Genomic DNA, 18,556 nt, shown 5'->3' with positions numbered 1-18,556 from the left:
TAAAACTATGCCAGGACTGGGGTTTTTATTGCAAGCGCCATTACTGTGCCTTTCTAGAAAAGCCTCAGTCACAAAATAGCATGGGCTATGATGTGATATTAATCATTCAATATTGTTCTGGAACCACAAACTAACAAGTGCAAGCATTTATGAAGTAATTCGCCCTGTTTGATAGTGTCCAAATGGAACAGTTGTCTCACAAGCTGTAACGTCACAAAGGAACAAATGTTTATTTGATGGATTTTGTTGTCTAAAACATCCAAATAAATAGCAAACCATTGCCAAACATGCACGGCTTTCAGCTTGTTTACTGTGAACGATGAGCGTTTTTCTACACAATACTGTGTAGGTGGTCTGTGCAATGCTGGCATACACCAGGAGAGAATTAGCTAGACATGTGGTACTATGTTTAGCTTCGGCTACGTTCCAACCAGGGTCCTTTTAAGCTCCACTGGTGCCCAAGGGCAAAAATCACCTCCACCCACCAGTAAATTCTACCCTTATTAAACTGCCCCCCCCCCCCAATCTTCCCTCTCACTTGTGCTGTGCTCCCTGAGGCCCCTGCATCTTTTGTAGCAGCATTGCAACTCACCTGTAGCGATACACTGCTCTGTCTGTGCTCACCGTCCTTTTCCCTGCTTGCTGCCTCTTCTCAGTGACCTAGCTCATGTTGTACATAATGACATGTCATGGAGAAGAGGCAACCAGAGGGTATGGAGATGCAGCAACACTCTGGGAGAGGTGAGTTACAACCCTGCCAAAAACTGGACAGAAGCCCCCTTGGGGCACATGTCTGGGGCGAGGGGGAGAAGCTCAAGAGTTGGGCACGGAAGCGCTTAGGGTCCCTGGGGCAATTGTGCCTTTTCCTTGAGTTGTAGTGCTGGCCCTGATGCCAGCTTGTTTTCTTCTCTGTTGGCTGTGATGGCAAGTTTCATTCCTCATATTTGTACATATATTGCAGTTTGTTGATTCATATTTTAATGTACAAACTCAGACCTAAGCAGGCATACTGCAGAGATCGGTACTAAAAAATTCTGAGGGTCAAGATTACTACAGTTAACCTTGGAATATAAACCTTTTAACAGTGTTTCATTTTGTGCAGCAACTTTGTGCCGTTCCGGAGATTGCCAGCAGTGAGGAAGTGCAGGAGTTCCTGGCCTTAAACACTGACGCCCGCATTGCTTTTGTGAAGAAGCCCTTCCTGGTGTCCCGAATCGATAAGGTATCACAGGAGAATATTTCATACAATCTACAGTTGTGTTCAAAATTATTCAACCCCCACTGAAATTGAGTGTTTTGGCCAGTTTGACATTGATTTAATTGTAAACAAGATGACTGAAATGATCAAAAGCAAAGAGGCACTTGTAAGTCAGACAAATATAACATTTATAATGAAATTTCCACAGATGTCTTTTCTGTGCTCGCATCATCAGTTTTATTCAACCCCCAAATGACATTTATTCTTAGTACTTAGTACAACATCCTTTTCCAGATATAACAGCTTTTAAAGGTGAAGCATAGCTTGATACAAGTGTCTTGCAGCGATCTACGGGTATCTTAGCCCATTCTTCATGGGAAAAAGCCTCCAGTTCAGTCACATTCTTAGGCTTGTGCGCTGCAACTGCGTTCCACCAGAGGTTCTCAATCGGATTTAAGTCTGGTGACTGTGATGGCCACTCCAAAATGTTCCAGCCTTTTAATCTGCAACCATCCTCTAGTGGACTTGGAGGTATGCTTGGGATCATTGTCCTGTTGAAAGGTCCAATGTCTCCCAAGCCTCAGGTTTGTGACAGACTGCATCACATTTTCATCCACTATCTCCTGGTACTGAAGAGAATTCATGGTACCTTGCACACGTTGAAGCTTCCCTGTACCTGCAGAAGCAAAACAGCCCCAAAGCATGATTGACCCCCTGCCATGCTTCACAGTAGGCAAGGTGTTCTTTTCTTCATAGGCCTTGTTCTTCCTCCTTCAAACATAGCGTTGATCCATGGGCCCAAACAGTTCTAATTTTGTTTCATCAGTCCACAGAACACTATCCCAAAACTTTAGTGGTTTGTCCACATGATTTTTGGCATACTACAGTCGACTCTTCTTCTTCTTTGGAGACAGCAAGGGGGGCCTGGGAGTTCTGGCATGGAGCCCATCATTACGCAGTGTGCGCCTTATTGTCTGAGCTGAAACTTCAGTACCCGCATCTGACAAATCTTTTTTCAGTTCCCCAGCAGTCACATGAGGGCTTTTCTCCACTTTGCGCTTCAGGTAGCGCACAGCAGTCGAAGTCAGCATCTTCTTTCTGCCATGACCAGGTAGCGTTTCAACAGTGCTCTTTGCTTTGAATTTGCGAATTATGCTTCCTATGGTGTCTTTTGGTATGTTTAACATCTTTGCAATCTTCTTGTAGCCATTGCCCTTCCTGTGAAGAGAAATCACCTCTTATCTTGTCTTCATGGACCATTCCTTTGACTTCACCATGTTTGTAAACACTCCAGTAAATGTCTAGAAGGAGCTGAGTGTCGCAGTCATTTTAAATCTGCCTAATTGGTGCTTATTATACTTGATAGCTGTTCGTTAACATCCACAGGTGTTTTCAATACCTGATCGAAAACACTTGAATGAACCTCTGTTCTTAAGAGTGGTAGTCTTTTAAGGGGTTGAATAATTGTCAATGAAGAAATCACCCAAAAAAAAAACATTTAATACTGTATTACAAAAACAATTGATGTCATTTTTAGTTACTTTTGGTTCTTTAAAAAGTCCTTGTAAGATTTCATTCTGAACACAGTCACATATGTACACTAAATTCCCTAAAACCCTTTACAGCATTGGGGGTTGAATAGTTTTGAAAACTGTATTTGCACATCCAGGGATTTAGATACATTGAACAACTTTCCACATTACAGGTTGTTTTGTTAAGAGATGAGATGTATCCCTGTTGCCCATGGCAATCAGACGTTGCTTTCACTATGCAATAGAAACTTTATAGAGAAAAGTTGCTATGGGGAACATAGATGGCTTATCGGTTTCTTTTATGTATGAAGAGAATTGGGTTTTGATTAAGTTTCCTTTACTCTTGACTATACCTTAATTCTGCTGCTCCACCCGGCTACTTTTTCATGCCACCCGGGTGGAAAAAAATTCTGGGGAGAACACTGTGCTGTAATATTCTGTACAGTAGGTAGTTCCACACATAGCATGTTATAAGAAAGGGTTGGTCATGTGTGGTGTTTCAGATCAGTGATTTCATTCTTCTTTATAAGATTCAAAATCTACACAAGTCATTTTTTTTATTGCTGTGATGGTACAGTGACCTTCTCTGGACTCCACTTAACGACCGCCTAACGCCGATAGGCGTCGGCAGGTCTTAAGTGGTTTTCCATGGAAACGGCGGCCTTTCCATTTCAGTTCACAGAGGGTGTCTCCGTGAACAGCCGGAGAGCCGCCGATCGCGGCTCGCCGGCAAAATGTAAACATGCGGGGAAGATATCCCTGCTGTTTACATTATACGGCGCTGCAGCGCAGCAGCGCGCCGTAAGGCAGATCGGCGATCCCCGGCCTCTGATTGGCGGGGGATTGCTGGCATATGATAGGCTGAAGCCTATCCTACAATGCGCAGGACGGATATCCGTCCTGCGCAGCCCATGGAGGGAGAGGGAGGGACGGAGAGGAAGGGAGCGCCGAAAACGATGCGGAGGGGGGCTTTGAAGAGCCCCCCTCCCCGCAAAATGCAGCAAGCCGGCTGTGATCAGACCCCGCCAGCAGGACATCCCCCTAGTGGGAAAAAAAGGGGGTAAGTCGGATCGCCCTGGCATAATCCTGATCTGTGCAGCGGGCTGGAGAGTCCACGCAGCACAAATCAGGCAAAGCATCCCTGGTCCTTAAGTGGTTAAAAACAGATGCACAATGCAACTCAGATTTCTAAACATTCAAACAGTAACTGTTTTATTTCCTTTAATGGGGCAGATTGTGGTGAATGCCATTGTCGACACTCTGAAAACAGCATTTCCTCGATCTGAACCACAGAGCCCAACGGATGAGCTGAGTGAGAATGAAGTAGACGGGAAAGCTCAGAATGACAGCAAGAAAAGTGCCAAGTGAGTACAATGCTTTATGCTAGTGCTTCTCTGGGTACAGTCCCAGAATTTCAGCAATGTTTTACCTATGATTCTAGATCAGGTGTATTTGACCAGGGGTGATGGGGTGGTTTTTCCTTTTTTGCAAATTGTGACAGGCTTTACCTTGAACACTGTGGACAAAGGGGTTTTGATCTTGGTTACTTGTTCAGGAAATGTGTTTCTCACACAGAAGTACATTCTGTATAATGATCCTGAGTACTTTGGCATGGACACATCTCACTAGCTCCTACTTACCCCTGCACAGTTGGCATGTAATCTGTTTGTGATAGACATTAAGTGGCATCTTTTGCCTCCTGTGGCATTCATTATTGGATTCACAGAAGTCAGAGCAGAAGAAGCAAAGAGCATATTGTAATCATGTCAGCTTTGCCACACATAAACTTTCCACCATGACTATTTTGCATTTAACATCTTCCAGACAATTGTGCTGGTTGTAAACAACAGAGCTTGGCCACCAGCCAGCCTTTAACCGCTGAGACCCACTCCTGGCATGGGGCCCAAAGCCGCACGTATGAATATACAAGTAATAAAGTGCTGCTGATACAATAGAGGCTCAGCTGCTGGGATTATATCTGCCTGTTTGTACAATTCCCAGAATGTGGTACAGCCAAAGCCAGAGGCTCTCCCGCAGCAGCTACAGTACCTGCTGGCCAGTAACAGAGCTTTCTTCTATTTGTTATCACATTTTAGGACAATGCTAAGCAGAAATAGAGGTCCTTAATTTTCAGTAATTGAGCTTTAAATTGATTTTTAATCCTTAAAAAAAAAAAAATTTAAAACAGATGTTCTGTATAATTTTATTGAAGTGTATTTTAGCTTTATTTTACAAACACAAGTAATCGTTTGTTAGAGTGTGCAGCCTTTGCAAAGCCTGCTTGATTTTCTTGATTATAGTCAGTGGTGTAACTAATAATTTGTGCCCCCCAACAAGACTTAAATAGGGACTCCCATGTTCACACCCCTTCCCTTGCCTCCATTTGGTGACCTTCACAGCCTAGGGCCATCATTGCCTTCACACTTATAAGAAGTGTAGCCACAAAAAAACTTGATCTGGAGGATGGTCCCCTGTATCAGAGGAAGGGAAGGTTAGTAGTAGCCCCCCCCCCCCCCCCACTTCCCCAAGAGGCCCCCCTGTGGTTACAGGGGTTGTTCCCCTACAGTTACACCCCTGATTATAGTATTACTATAATAAGTATTACTGAGTAACCCAGGACAGAATCCATCTGGTTTAAGGTGGCCATACACTGGTCGATGACTTTCCATCAGATCGACCAACCGATAGATCCCTCTCTGATCAAATCTGATCAGGGAGGGATCATATGGCTGCCTTTACTACAAACAGATTGCAAATCGATTTCAGCTGCCACTGACGCAATTGCCCCCTGCCGCATACATTACCTTCTCCTGCCGGCGTGAGTCCCCGTTCTCTCCGCGGTCTCTTCTCCGGTAATGTATTGCCGCTGGCGTCGGTTGTCAGGCATTCGAACGCCACTATTGAGGCACTCCCGACCCGCCGGCGATCGAGGGAAATCTTCCGCACGGATGGAACGATGGGAATTGTCGGGAACAATCGATTTTGGACGGAAATCGATCGTTAAGTCAGCATGTGCGTGACGATTTCACAGCCGATTCGATCACCGTGATCGAATCGGCTGTATATCGGCGGGAAAATCGGTAAGTGTATGGGCCTCTTAAAGAGGAACTTCAGCCTAAACAAACATACTGTCATTAAGTTACATTAGTTATGTTAATTAAAATCGATAGGTAATATAATCTATTACCCACCATTTTTTAAAAGAACCAGCAAATGTTTGTGATTTCTTGAGGGCAGCCATCCTTTTTGGTTGAAAGGAGGTGACAGGGAGCATGAGACACAGTTCCAACTGTCCTGTGTGCTGATCACCCCTCTCAGTTGCTAGGCAACGTGAATAACAACATAGGAAATCCCATCATGCTTTGCACAGCATCAGGGGGGAAAAGCCCGGGCAGTTTTCTTTGATGGGTGGAGCTTAGCTAAAAATGCAGCTAAAAATGATGCTTTGGTAAGAAAAACAAAGTTCTGATGCTGTGAAACTGTTAAGGAAACACCAAGCCTTTTCAATTCTGCTGAGTAGATTTTTAGTCCGGAGGTTCACTTTAACAATTCCTTCCAGTTCTGACTAGATCTTAACAGAGCTAAAAAGCCTTATGGCCTTTTCCCACTATATCAGTTGCTGTCAGTTATAACTGAAAGGGCAACTGATGTGCAAGGTTAATGTCCATGTTTCCTTATGGGTCAAGCAATATTACTGGTTAATAGAGTACTGACCCAGAAGCTGTTTCATGGTCATTGCTCTTTTTAAAATGGAGGACGGAGAATTCCATCGATCACAGTGGAGGATCAGGAAGGGGGAGAGGAGAAAGAGATTGATGAGTAGACTACCCAGGAGGTCAATATGATGTTGTTTTAACTTTTATTTCTCAGTTCGGGTTTGCTTTAACTAAGCATTAAATCATGTGATGAGTTTTCAGACCCTCACAGAAGTACTTTGAAAAGTATATGGAATAAATAACATTTCCATAAAAGATTGCAGAATTAAACCTGGTTGCCATTTAAAATAAGTATACATGTCAGCATATGATATATGCTCTGTAAATAATATGCAATTCCTGTAGTTCTCTATTCGTTTCAAGTTATTCTGGAAAAATGGCTATATTCATTGTCCATTCTTCACATACTGTATGATACAGTAATGAGGGATACAGATGATCTTCCAAACTAAATGAATGAAATGATGGCAATTGAAATGGAGCTGTGACTACATTGAAATCTGATCCTATCAGCGGACAATTTGCTGTATTAAAATTTGGATCTATATCACCATGATTACCACTGTTATTACACCTGCTGCTTTACTGTAATTTAATCTAACTACCGCTGTGGATTTTCAATTTCCAATCCAATCGGGAGACAGTGCTGATCTAGGCAGAAATTGATCAGGTAATTTTAGCTGCATTTGTGTTTTCAGATGAATTTGTAGTGGGCTGATTTTACCGCCAGAGTGGTTCATCTGCTGAATTGTAGCTGATGTAGATGTTACAGAATATTCCCTCGTCTTCTAGTACAAATGTCAGCGCTTATTCTGAAATGTAAAACTTGTTAAAAGACAGTGAACTCTCATCTGTAACTTGGGAATTGTGAGAACACCTCTCTCCTCCTAGTGAATCATAAGTGTGTATTTGTAGTCCTGAAATATTCTTTATATTCAACTGCAGAAAAAAACGAATGCATTTTTCATCTGGAAAGGAAAAAAAGTAAACCCCAGTCCAGGCATAAGTTAACAGTTCTTCTTGACCTTAAGTCCTAGTTCAGAATCCCACACATACCTCTGAGAAATGATATCTGCTGACGTCATCATTTGTAAGAAAAATAGTAGGGATGGGCAAGAGCACCTCTGGCAGTCTCCAGAAAATGTCCTTGAACTTCGGGTAGTTCCATCAAAGCTAATTCACAAGTTCCATTAAAGTCAATGGGTTAACTTAAAAGGTTAATAGCAAAGCCTCTAAACATGTTAGAACCCCCAAATATGCTAGTTATGAGTAGGAGAAAAGTTGCAACAAGGGAAAAATGTTCCACAATGCCTTGTGATTGTTCAAAAACAGTAGCAGCGCTCAAGGGATGCAATAACTGACAGTTCTCACAGTGCTAGGTAGAATTTACAACTAGCAAACAAGATGAAGGACTGCAGGTACTTTGCTGTATTTTTCACTAAGCACTCATAGTTGTAAGTTGGTAAAACCGACCTAGTTACAAGCTTCCTGAATCCTAAGGTCGCATTCACAGTGGGACGTTGCGTTTCAATGTGACGTTTGTGTCAACTCGTTCGCGTTTAGAGGTAACGCACTGCAAACAGTAAGTTACCATAACGCAACATTTTTCAACGCGACGTTAACGTCGCACTGTGATTGTCCTATAGGATTATCATTACAGTGCAGTAAGCTGCGTTATAAGACTTTATAATTCAACACCGTTCTGCAGCTTGCCACTGTGAATGCGACCTCAAGAAAAAAACTCCCTCCATTCCCTTTTATATCTGCCGGTTTTGTGATTGCTTCTCTTTGGCTGCTGGGGCTTGCTGTAGATTCTGGGAGAAATTGATTAGCTCAGCAGATGCACTTTCTGCGCTTCCTGCAAAAAGTCTGTTGCTGTACCGTCCCCCTCTCCCCAAATTATGCCTGCTAATTGTAGGGCAAGAAATCGACCACATGGTGAATCACTGGGCCTGTCTCGTGGGAAAGTTCAGTGAGCGAGAAAGGCTCAAATTGCAGTGAAATCAGTCGTGCAACTCTCTCTCCCTCATCCCTATTAAAGAGTTTATTTTTCCAGCATTGACTGAATCTGTTGCGCATTCCTTGACTTCACTGCTCTAAGTATAAAGAACCTTTTCTTATACAGTAGAGTCCCAGTTATCCGGAACTCCACTAACCAGCACAAATCCCCGGCAGTAGGCCTGAACGATTTTAGGAAAAGATTGAATTGCACGATTTCTGCCAGAAATTGCGATTTTTTTGATTCACTATTTTCTTCAAATCAAGCTTTAGCACTAAATTCACAATGTACAGTAACATTTACAAACATACATTAACAGAAAATGACATTATACTATCAAATTGATAGTATGTTGTCATTTTCTGTCATGTTTGTAAATATTACTGTACATTGTGAATTTAGTGCTAAAGCTTGATTCTGTACTTACCACCTCTGGACCTAGGGAGTATGCCCCCCAACCATCATAGTAAGTATGACCAGTATGCCCCCACCCCTCATAGTATGTATGGCCAGTATGCCCCCCTACCCCTCATAGTATGTATGGCCAGTATGCCCCCCTACCCCTCATAGTATGTATGGCCAGTATGCCCCCCTACCCCTCATAGTATGTATGACCAGTATGCCCCCCACCCCTCATAGTATGTATGGCCAGTATGCCCCCCAACCATCATAGTAAGTATGACCAGTATGCCCCCTACCCCTCATAGTATGTATGACCAGTATGCCCCCCACCCCTCATAGTATGTATGGCCAGTATGCCCCCCTACCCCTCATAGTATGTATGGCCAGTATGCCCCCCTACCCCTCATAGTATGTATGGCCAGTATGCCCCCCTACCCCTCATAGTATGTATGACCAGTATGCCCCCCACCCCTCATAGTATGTATGACCAGTATGCCCCCCACCCCTCATAGTATGTATGGCCAGTATGCCCCCTACCCCTCATAGTATGTATGACCAGTATGCCCCCCACCCCTCATAGTATGTATGGCCAGTATGCCCCCCTACCCCTCATAGTATGTATGGCCAGTATGCCCCCCTACCCCTCATAGTATGTATGGCCAGTATGCCCCCCTACCCCTCATAGTATGTATGGCCAGTATGCCCCCCTACCCCTCATAGTATGTATGGCCAGTATGCCCCCCTGCCCCTCATAGTATGTATGGCCAGTATGCCCCCCTACCCCTCATAGTATGTATGGCCAGTATGCCCCCCTACCCCTCATAGTATGTATGGCCAGTATGCCCCCCTACCCCTCATAGTATGTATGACCAGTATCCCCCCACCCCTCATAGTATGTAAGCCAGTACCCCCCTCATAGTATGTATGGCCAGTATGCCCCCCTACCCCTCATAGTATGTATGACCAGTATCCCTTCCATTCCTCATAGTATGTATGGCCAGTACCCCCCCCCCCCCCATTCCTCATAGTATGTATGGCCAGGATCCCCCCCCCATTCCTCATAGTATGTATGGCCACAATCCACCCCCATTCCTCATAGTATGTATGGCCACAATCCACCCCCATTCCTCATAGTATGTATGACCAGTATGCCCCCCTACCCCTCATAGTATGTATGGCCAGTATCCCTCCCCCCCCCCCCCCCCCCCTATTCCTCATAGTATGTATGGCCAGTATCGCCCCGTTCCTAATAGTATGTATGGCCTGTATTCCCCCCCCCCAACCCTCATGGTATGTATGGCCAGTATTCCCCCCCCCCCATTCCTCATAGTATGTATGACCAGTATCCACCCCCATTCCTCATAGTATGTATGACCAGTATGCCCCCCTACCCCTCATAGTATGTATGGCCAGTATCGCCCCGTTCCTAATAGTATGTATGGCCTGTATTCCCCCCCCCACCCCTCATGGTATGTATGGCCAGTATCCCCCCCCCCCATTCCTCATAGTATGTATGACCAGTATCCCCCCCCATCCCTCATAGTATGTATGGCCAGTATCCCCTCCCCCCCTACCCCTCATAGTATGTATGGCCAGTATCGCCCCGTTCCTAATAGTATGTATGGCCTGTATTCCCCCCCCACCCCTCATGGTATGTATGGCCAGTATTCCCCCCCCCCATTCCTCATAGTATGTATGGCCAGTATCCCCTCCCCCCTCATTATTATTATTATTATTTAGTATTTATATAGCGTCAACCTCTTCCACAGCGCTGTACAGAGCTCACAATCTAGTCTCTACTAGTCTATAGCGTGTAGTGCATGTATTGTAGTCTAGGGCCAATTTTTAGGGGAAGCCAATTAACTTCTCTGTATGTTTTTGGATTGTGGGGGGAAACCGGAGTGCCCGGAGGAAACCCACGCAGACACTGGGAGAACATACAAACTCTTTGCAGATGTTGACCTGGTTGGGGTTTGAACCAGGGACCCAGCGCTGCAAGGCGATAACACTAACCACTACGCCACCGTGCTGCCTCATAGTATGTATGGCCAGTATCCCCCCATCCCTCGTAGTATATATGACCAGTATGCCCCCCTACCCCTCATAGTATGTATGACCAATATCCCCGCAATCCCTCATAGTATGTATGGCCAGTATACACCCACCCTTCATAGTATGTATGGCCAGTATACCCCCACCCCTCATAGTATGTGTGGCCAGTATCCCCCCACCCCTCATAGTATGTATGGCCAGTATTCCCCCCCCCCCCATTCCTCATAGTATGTATGGCCAGTATCCCCCCCCCCCCCCATCCCTCATAGTATGTATGGCCAGTATACCCTCACCCCTCATAGTATGTATGGCCAGTATCCCCCACCCCTCATAGTATGTATGGCCAGTATTCCCTCCCCCCATTCCTCATATTATGTATGGCCAATGCCCCCCACCCCTTATGTATGGCCAGTACCCCCCACCCCTTATAGTATGTATGGCCAGTATCCCTCATAGAATGTATGGCCAGTATCCCCCCACCCCTCATAGTATGTATGGCCTGTATGCCCCAGTGTGTGAGGGCGGGATCAGGGTCTGTGAGGTTGCTGGCAGGGGGCTGATTGACATGTCCTGAAGTGTATGAGGGCGGCGGAGGGGGGTAGAGCATAGCAGTGGCGGGGTCTGTGTCAGACCATTTCGCTGCGCATAATATTTCAGGCAATGAGTGATGACCCTGGGCTGGGGGCTGAACAGTTATGTGCGGCGGAGTCAGTGTATTGCTGATTGCTTATGAGGCGGGGGGCGGGTCCACTCAAGTCAAGAGCGGCACAAAGCTTCACCAATCCCTGGATAGGGATGGTATGACTGCGGCAGTAGGCGGAGCTGTACAGAGCGTACAGCTCCGCCTACCGCCGCCATCATACCATCGCTATCCAGCGATTGGTGAAGCTGTGTGCCGCTCTGGACTGGAATCTCCCCCGCTGCCCGGCTCATTAACAATTAGCAATACGCTCTGCGTACTGCAGCATCAGTGGCTCTCCTTCCATATGTGCGGCAGTAGGCGGACCAAGCGGCCAAGCACAGAGGGCACAGCGGGCACTCGGAAAACCGCAGCTACTGACAATCACCAGATCGTCTTCACATGAATCGCGGTTTCGGTTTAAAACTGCAAAACCGTTCAGCCCGACCCGGCAGTACTCAGTGGTGAAGGCCAACGTCTTGTGGGCTCTGCTCGGCTACCCCAAGGTTATAGGGAACCTTAACTGAGAGGGATATGGATGTTTCCTTTTAAACTATACCAGTTGCTTGTCAGCCCTGCTGATCTCTTTGACTGCAGTGGTGGCCAAATCACACACCTGAAACAAGCATGCAGCTAATCCAGTCTGACTTCAGTCAGAGCACCTGATCTGCATGCTTGCTCAGGGTCTGTGGCTGAAAGTATTAGAGACACAGGATCAGCAGGAGAGTCAGGCAGCTGGAATTATTTTAAAAGGAAAAATCCATATCCTTCTCGGTTTAGGTTCCCTTTAATATACCTTCAATTACTGTATTTTACCATATAATATGTAGTTCATGGTATGTATGCAGACTAGTATAACTGTATTAGGTAAGCCTATTTTTACCATTGAGTCTCAAGTAACCAGAAAGCACACTTGACATGCATCAGCCGATCCCTGTTGGTGCCAAGTAATAACTGAGACTCTACTGTAGCCTGCTTTCCCAAGTGTTGAAATCATATATTTAACGGTATACATCTGAGGTATGACATGTTTCCTGTTCATCCAGGAGTTCCAAATGCCATTAATTTAGGGTACCTATAAAGGTGGCCCAGTCAGAAGCTGTGGCCTCTTAATACAGTAGCTTAAATTAACAATAAAGGAAATAAAATTGCTGAAAGATTTGTGTAGGCACTGCTATAAAGTTTATTTTTTTTGTCTCTGATCATCTCATTAACCCAAAAAAGTGACAAACACAATAGTATTCATGTTTGTCTGTCAGTCCATCCATCTGGTCGCCCGTCATCTAATATTCCTGACACTGAAGTACATTAAACAGTCTCTGTCTGCTTCGAGGTAGAAATGATCCTGAATATTGGCTACATTAAGTGGCTCTCATTGTCCATTATCTGCCCATTATTCACTGGAAAATGAGAGCTCCCAGTAATGTCCTCGCTCTCCATACATTACTTAAAACTAATAAAGAGAAAAAAATCACATACGTGAAGAATTTAGAAAGTACTGTGGTTTGAGTATCCACTGAGTGTGTATGCAGCTCCCTCTGCTGGGCTGAAGATCATTTTATCCATCCGACAATCCTGTTCTTTGCGGGAGATTAAATATTCATTTTTCTCTGCCCGATAATTCACCAGTCTATGTACATATTCATGTTGCCTAATGCAAACCTTGAGCTTTCAGTACTCAGATCAGCAATTAAGAGTTCTTCAGCACATTTATAAACTGCATTGAAAATGCTTGAAGACTGTGGTAGTATTTTTAGGAACTCCTATCACAACAGTGCATTTTTCTTTAGTATCCACAGTGCTCAAAGTAAAAGCAGATAAAGAGCACATAAATATTTTAAATGCGACAGTAAAGAAATGGGAGCTGCCAAATGCCAACGCATTTTCTCATGGGGGGGGGGGGGGGGGAGAAAATGCATGAGAAAATGCGTTTGGCTACTTTCAGCAGCTCTTCCTGACACCAACTCCCCCATCATGCCCTCCGCCCCTGAACCACCGAAGGTAGCTGATCTATTGCAACATTTACGAGAACAGGAAATACCATTACTATCGTTAGAAGCAACCACTTTTATTCATGTGAATAGATGCAGAGGTTGATCCCTTTAAGTATAATTTTCGTCGTCTGCTGGAAATACGTTTACTGCCCCCAAGTGTCCTTTTGAACCAACCAGCCCTTAACCTCCTCTGCATTCAGTTTCTGCTGGATTTCTGTGCAAAGAGTGATCAATTAATTTCATACTGCCTTACCAAAATGTGTCAAGCAAGGGTCCAGTATACATTTTGTGTTTAATAAAAGCTTGAAACCTAAAATTTAAATTAAATTTCAAAATTACTCCCCAAAACCTCTCCCCAAAAACGAATACGAATATAAAGATGGCCACACATCTAGCGATGACAGGCGGATTCAACCTAGAGACAAATCTCTCTCTGATAGAATTTGATTACAGAAAGATCTATTGGCTGCCCATTCACTGCAGCCCGATTTCCGAGCGATTTCAACTTGAAAGCGCTCGAGAATCGGCCGCATCTGTTGCCTCTAGGTCCATTGTCTAGTGTATAAATGTACCCCCTTGTGTATTTATTCTTTACCTGTCCTGTGTCAACCACCGCACGGTCTGTCTTCAGAATCCCCCGCAGATTATTGTAGGTGGCCACGTCTAGGTGCCCCCAGTATAGGCTAGGTAGGTTTAGGTGTCTCCCAGTATAGGCTAGGTAGGTACAGGTGTCCCCCACTCCAGGTAGGTACAGGTGTCCCCCACTCCAGGTAAGTACAGGTGTCCCCCACTCCAGGTAAACAAAAATCGGGAAGGTTCGCACACTCAAGTGATCCAAAATCAAGGTTTATTCAATCAACGTGACACAAGTCCACTCCATATACTGACGACTTGTTTCGGGGCCCTGTGGGGTCCCCTTTGTCAAGGTAAAACAGTACAGAATGGTTACTATTCCAATAGGTAGTAAGATATTAGAAAGGGGTTAAGTTGCCAAAGGGTAAAAAAAAGTACATTTTGAATCCCAGAGATACAGAGGCTCCTTTTTAGAATGGTAAAAGTTAACTATGGTATTAAGGAAGAACTGTTCAGTCTTTCTCAGTACAGAATGAAGTTTATCAAGAAATGGTAAAGCCACTCTCTCTTCGTTCATAGTTTCCATGCAGGAGTTGATTACTCAAAAACGGCAGATACATGATAAAATCTGACTTTTGGGAGCTCATCCCTATTTTTGAGTTGCTAAATGGAAAAATACCCGGAATTAAATCTTGCAGTCTCATAACTTTCCAAAGACTCCCCAATTGTGTTTAAGGATTTTTGAAAAGCAGGTTGGATTGCTGTCTTGGAAAATTTGGAGACAGTGGGCACTAAAGCCTCTTCACTAAATTTAGTTGCTACCAACAGAGCATATCACGTTGCTTAAAGGAAACCTGAGATTAATGAAAAGGAAAAATGTATACACACCTGGGGCTTCCTCCAGACCCCTTCGGCCTGATCGGTCCCTTGCCGTCCTCCTCCGTTGCCTCGTTCCTTTGCTATGGCTGCTGGTAATTTCATGTGTCGGTACTTACTGTGCATGTGCTGAATGCTCCCTGTGGCAGGGAGCCACAGTAGAGTAATGAGGCAACTGAGGAGGATGGCGAGGAACCGATCAGGCTGAAGGAGGATGGTGGAAGCCAAAGGTATGTATAATTATTTTTCTTTTCCTTAATCTCTGGTACACTTTAAAAGGCTGGATGGACAACATCATCACAGAGAAATCCAAACTTTCTTTAGGACCTTCTCTTTGGTGCTTAGCTAGAGGAAGCTTCAAGGGTAGCAGAATAAAAACAAGTTTGCCTCTGTAGAGAAATTTTAAGCAAAAGGAAAAAGTTAAACTTTTCATGAATAAATTAAGATTTAGAGGAGGTATACCAAAATAGCAGCTCTCAATGCCAAATATCAAATATTTTTATAAACCTTTTGAGAGAAATGTACAAGGTCAACAGCAACAAGTAAAGTGCCATTTTTTCTAGTTTGAAAGAAGTTTAGTTATGGAGGTACATGAGGAGGCTAGATAATAGTCTCCCTATTTCTTGTTTCAAAGCCAAAAAAAAATCCTACCATTTGATCATTGGTCTTGAAAATGCTAATTGTTACTTTTTTTTGTATTTCAAAAATCAGTGGTCCTTCTACAATAACTTTGACAGGGTAAGATTACTTTACAGCAGCAGCAGATTTGTTGCACGATTACTTTCACAAATCATCAGTCATTGTGGAAAACCTTGAATGCCTCAGCGTGGCTAGAGAACTCAGTGATTCAATTTCAGTTTAGAACCTTGCCTTTCAGCCTTAGGATAACACAACAATTTTCACAAAAGTGGTTGTGGAAATGGTAGTCTTTCTAAGGCTTCAAGAGATTATACGTATCCTTCATCTGGATGAATTTTACCTTTTTGTTACAAAGCTTTTGTTACCTTTTGTTACAAAGCTTTCTCGCTCAGGAGGACATCTGCAAAGTTCAGGATATTTTATCCACTTAGCATTTGGGTAATAATTGGAAAGGGTCCTATCTCATACCTTCTTGGGAAAAAGCTATTTCTGGGGATTTAATTAAAGCAGACCGAAACCAAACATTTTTTTTTTAATTCAAAATATTTAGTTGCACCACTCTGACACATATAAAGATAAATAAACACTCCTTCAAGCCTATGAGCATTTCAGTGCATGCTTTTCACCCTCCTCTTTGCATAACTAGGGTTATACAGGTGGCAGCCATTAGCAATTCCTCCTTTGCTGGACACCATCTACTTCACCAGTTTGCCGGATTATTTGCCGGCAATATGAAAGGAAGGGGAGGGGTTTCTCCAATAAATGTAAAATATTTTATATTTGTCATCATGCAGCTGAAAAAAGGCTGCTATTTACTATTATAATTTAGAAAATAGATTTTATTTCTGAAATCTTGTATTTTTAGTTTGGGTCCACTTTAAACGCTAAGGTTCAGAGGGCCTTTCTGCTTGGACAAAAACTTTTTAAAAGCTCACAATGTCACCAGGGAAGCAATGTCTCTTGGTGTAAGCCAGGTTCTCGTCAATGCAGTGGAAATTTTTATAATCCTAGGATGGAAAAGTGGATTCATTGGAGAAAACTGGGTTTTGTCCAACTTGATGGAACTTAAATGAGATGGTGGAAGTAGAATGGTCCCATGGATAAAAAAGTGCCCAAATCCATCTAATTACAGGTGAAAATCTGAAGAGCACAAGGGCTCACAGGAAAGGCCTCTTATTTTATCTATCCCTGCCCTCTGCCAGGAAAACTTGTATGGCTGTAATTTGCTTATCAGTGATGTTTACTATATTCCTGACAAGCTTCCGACAAGACGGAAGCTGTCCCTTCCATGCCTAGAAATGAACTCTTTCAAGCAGCAAAATAAAACAAGTAAATAGCCTGGTTATTAATATTTTGCACTGTACATACAGATGTTTATCTCATCATGTCACATATCACCTCGGGTACACTTTAAAGTTGTTGGACTCGCTCTAGAAAAGGTATTCATTTTGAAAAGATGTTCATTTTGAGACTTGTTCTCAGAATGAAATAATTGAGTGGCACAATCTTTTCTTCAATGAAAAAGTGCACTAGTATTTTTAGACCAAATAGTCACATAGTCAGATGGGGAGGGGCACATTGCACCTGACATACTTATCCCATAATTTATTTATTTTTTTAAATGGGAAGACTGGCCATAGACTTTAATATAAAACCTGCATGCAGTGAGTTAGACTAACGTGATCAATTATAAAGAAGTACTGTGAACAGGTCCATAGAATTGTATGGGCAGTGAGTTAACATGCAAAATTTGTCTGCAATGCAACTGACCACTGTGAACAAGGCCTGCAGGTAGAAGAACCTTGGTTATTGCCCAGTTTGACAGACTTCAGCAGGCTCCTAGCTTTTGAATGAGACATTTTAAAGACAAGGAATATCTCAGAAAAAGCAATTCTATGCTGATAGCTAGGAAAACAGTTACATCAAAACACTATTACCAAATCTCGAAGGTGTTTTTCCAACAATTTAGAACAATGCATTTTGCAGCCGAGTATTATAAATATTTTGGATCTGTTTCAGAGGGAATTTATACAGGGCCTTAAAATGAGCACTTCAGATAGCAGCCTAGTGCATTCCCCGATGCCCCTGTCATTCAAGGCTTTTTAATTCAAAGATTCTGCACAGCTGTGAATTTGAACTTAAAACGATTGATTCCTAAAAACTGATTGCAGTTTCCAGGGAATTGAATATAGTGCTAGAATTGCTTTCAATTTTACCCTTTTGAACTGTTGTTGGTTTCCTTAAAATGTCAAACCATTAAAACATTTAATTGCCATTGCAACCGCAAGGATAGTAGGAGGACTCCAGCCTTTGCCCACCAGATAGCCAAACAGGACAATAGCAGAGGACAAAACTAGATTTGAACTTCATACAGACTTTTTACCAAATGTAGTGTCCTTCCATGAAGAACATGATATTGTAGTTATTTCCCTTCTTTGCAAATCCTGTTAAAAACACAGAGAATGTAAGTATTTAGACGTTGTGAGAAGTGTGCAGTCAATGGAAGCCCTGAGGGTGTTTAATGTTTTATCTTTTCTATGTTGGACTGAACCACTTATTTTACAAAATTGTCTACCCTGCCCAGATCACAGATGATTACATGCATGCTCTTTTTTTGCATATTCTATAGGAACTGGTCAGTGTATTTTATTGGCCAGTTTAGTTATAGCCTTCAGGGTCATAGCCGGAGTCTAATGTATATAGTCATACTTGTGCAAGTTGGAGCATAAATTACCCTCCCTCTGTCTTGTCAGGTCTCGACTCAGATTCCCATCCAGTAAGATTGCACCTGTCCTGAGTTCTGTGGATGTCCATGAGAAGATTCCGTACTCTGTTCGGGAAGGCAGCACGGTGAGATTGCATAACTTTAATCTGTCTTTAACTGACATCTGGAATC

General features: G+C 43.4%; 1 protein-coding gene across 7 annotated transcripts in view; it reads left to right on the top strand.

The window, feature by feature from the left end:
* LOC137521308 (sorting nexin-19-like) overlaps positions 1–18,556 on the top strand; it is a 106,130-nt gene that overhangs the window by 53,078 nt on the left and 34,496 nt on the right. For all 7 annotated transcript variants that reach the window (XM_068240409.1, XM_068240408.1, XM_068240403.1 and 4 more), the window contains exons 5-7: positions 1,103–1,222; positions 3,964–4,094; positions 18,414–18,510. In XM_068240409.1, the coding sequence (XP_068096510.1) occupies positions 1,103–1,222; positions 3,964–4,094; positions 18,414–18,510 (348 nt within the window). The remainder of the gene's footprint in view (positions 1–1,102; positions 1,223–3,963; positions 4,095–18,413; positions 18,511–18,556) is intronic.

The sequence above is a fragment of the Hyperolius riggenbachi genome, chromosome 6 (genome assembly GCF_040937935.1).
Source record: "Hyperolius riggenbachi isolate aHypRig1 chromosome 6, aHypRig1.pri, whole genome shotgun sequence".
Taxonomy (NCBI): domain Eukaryota; kingdom Metazoa; phylum Chordata; class Amphibia; order Anura; family Hyperoliidae; genus Hyperolius; species Hyperolius riggenbachi.
This window is presented reverse-complemented; position numbering and strand designations above follow the sequence as displayed.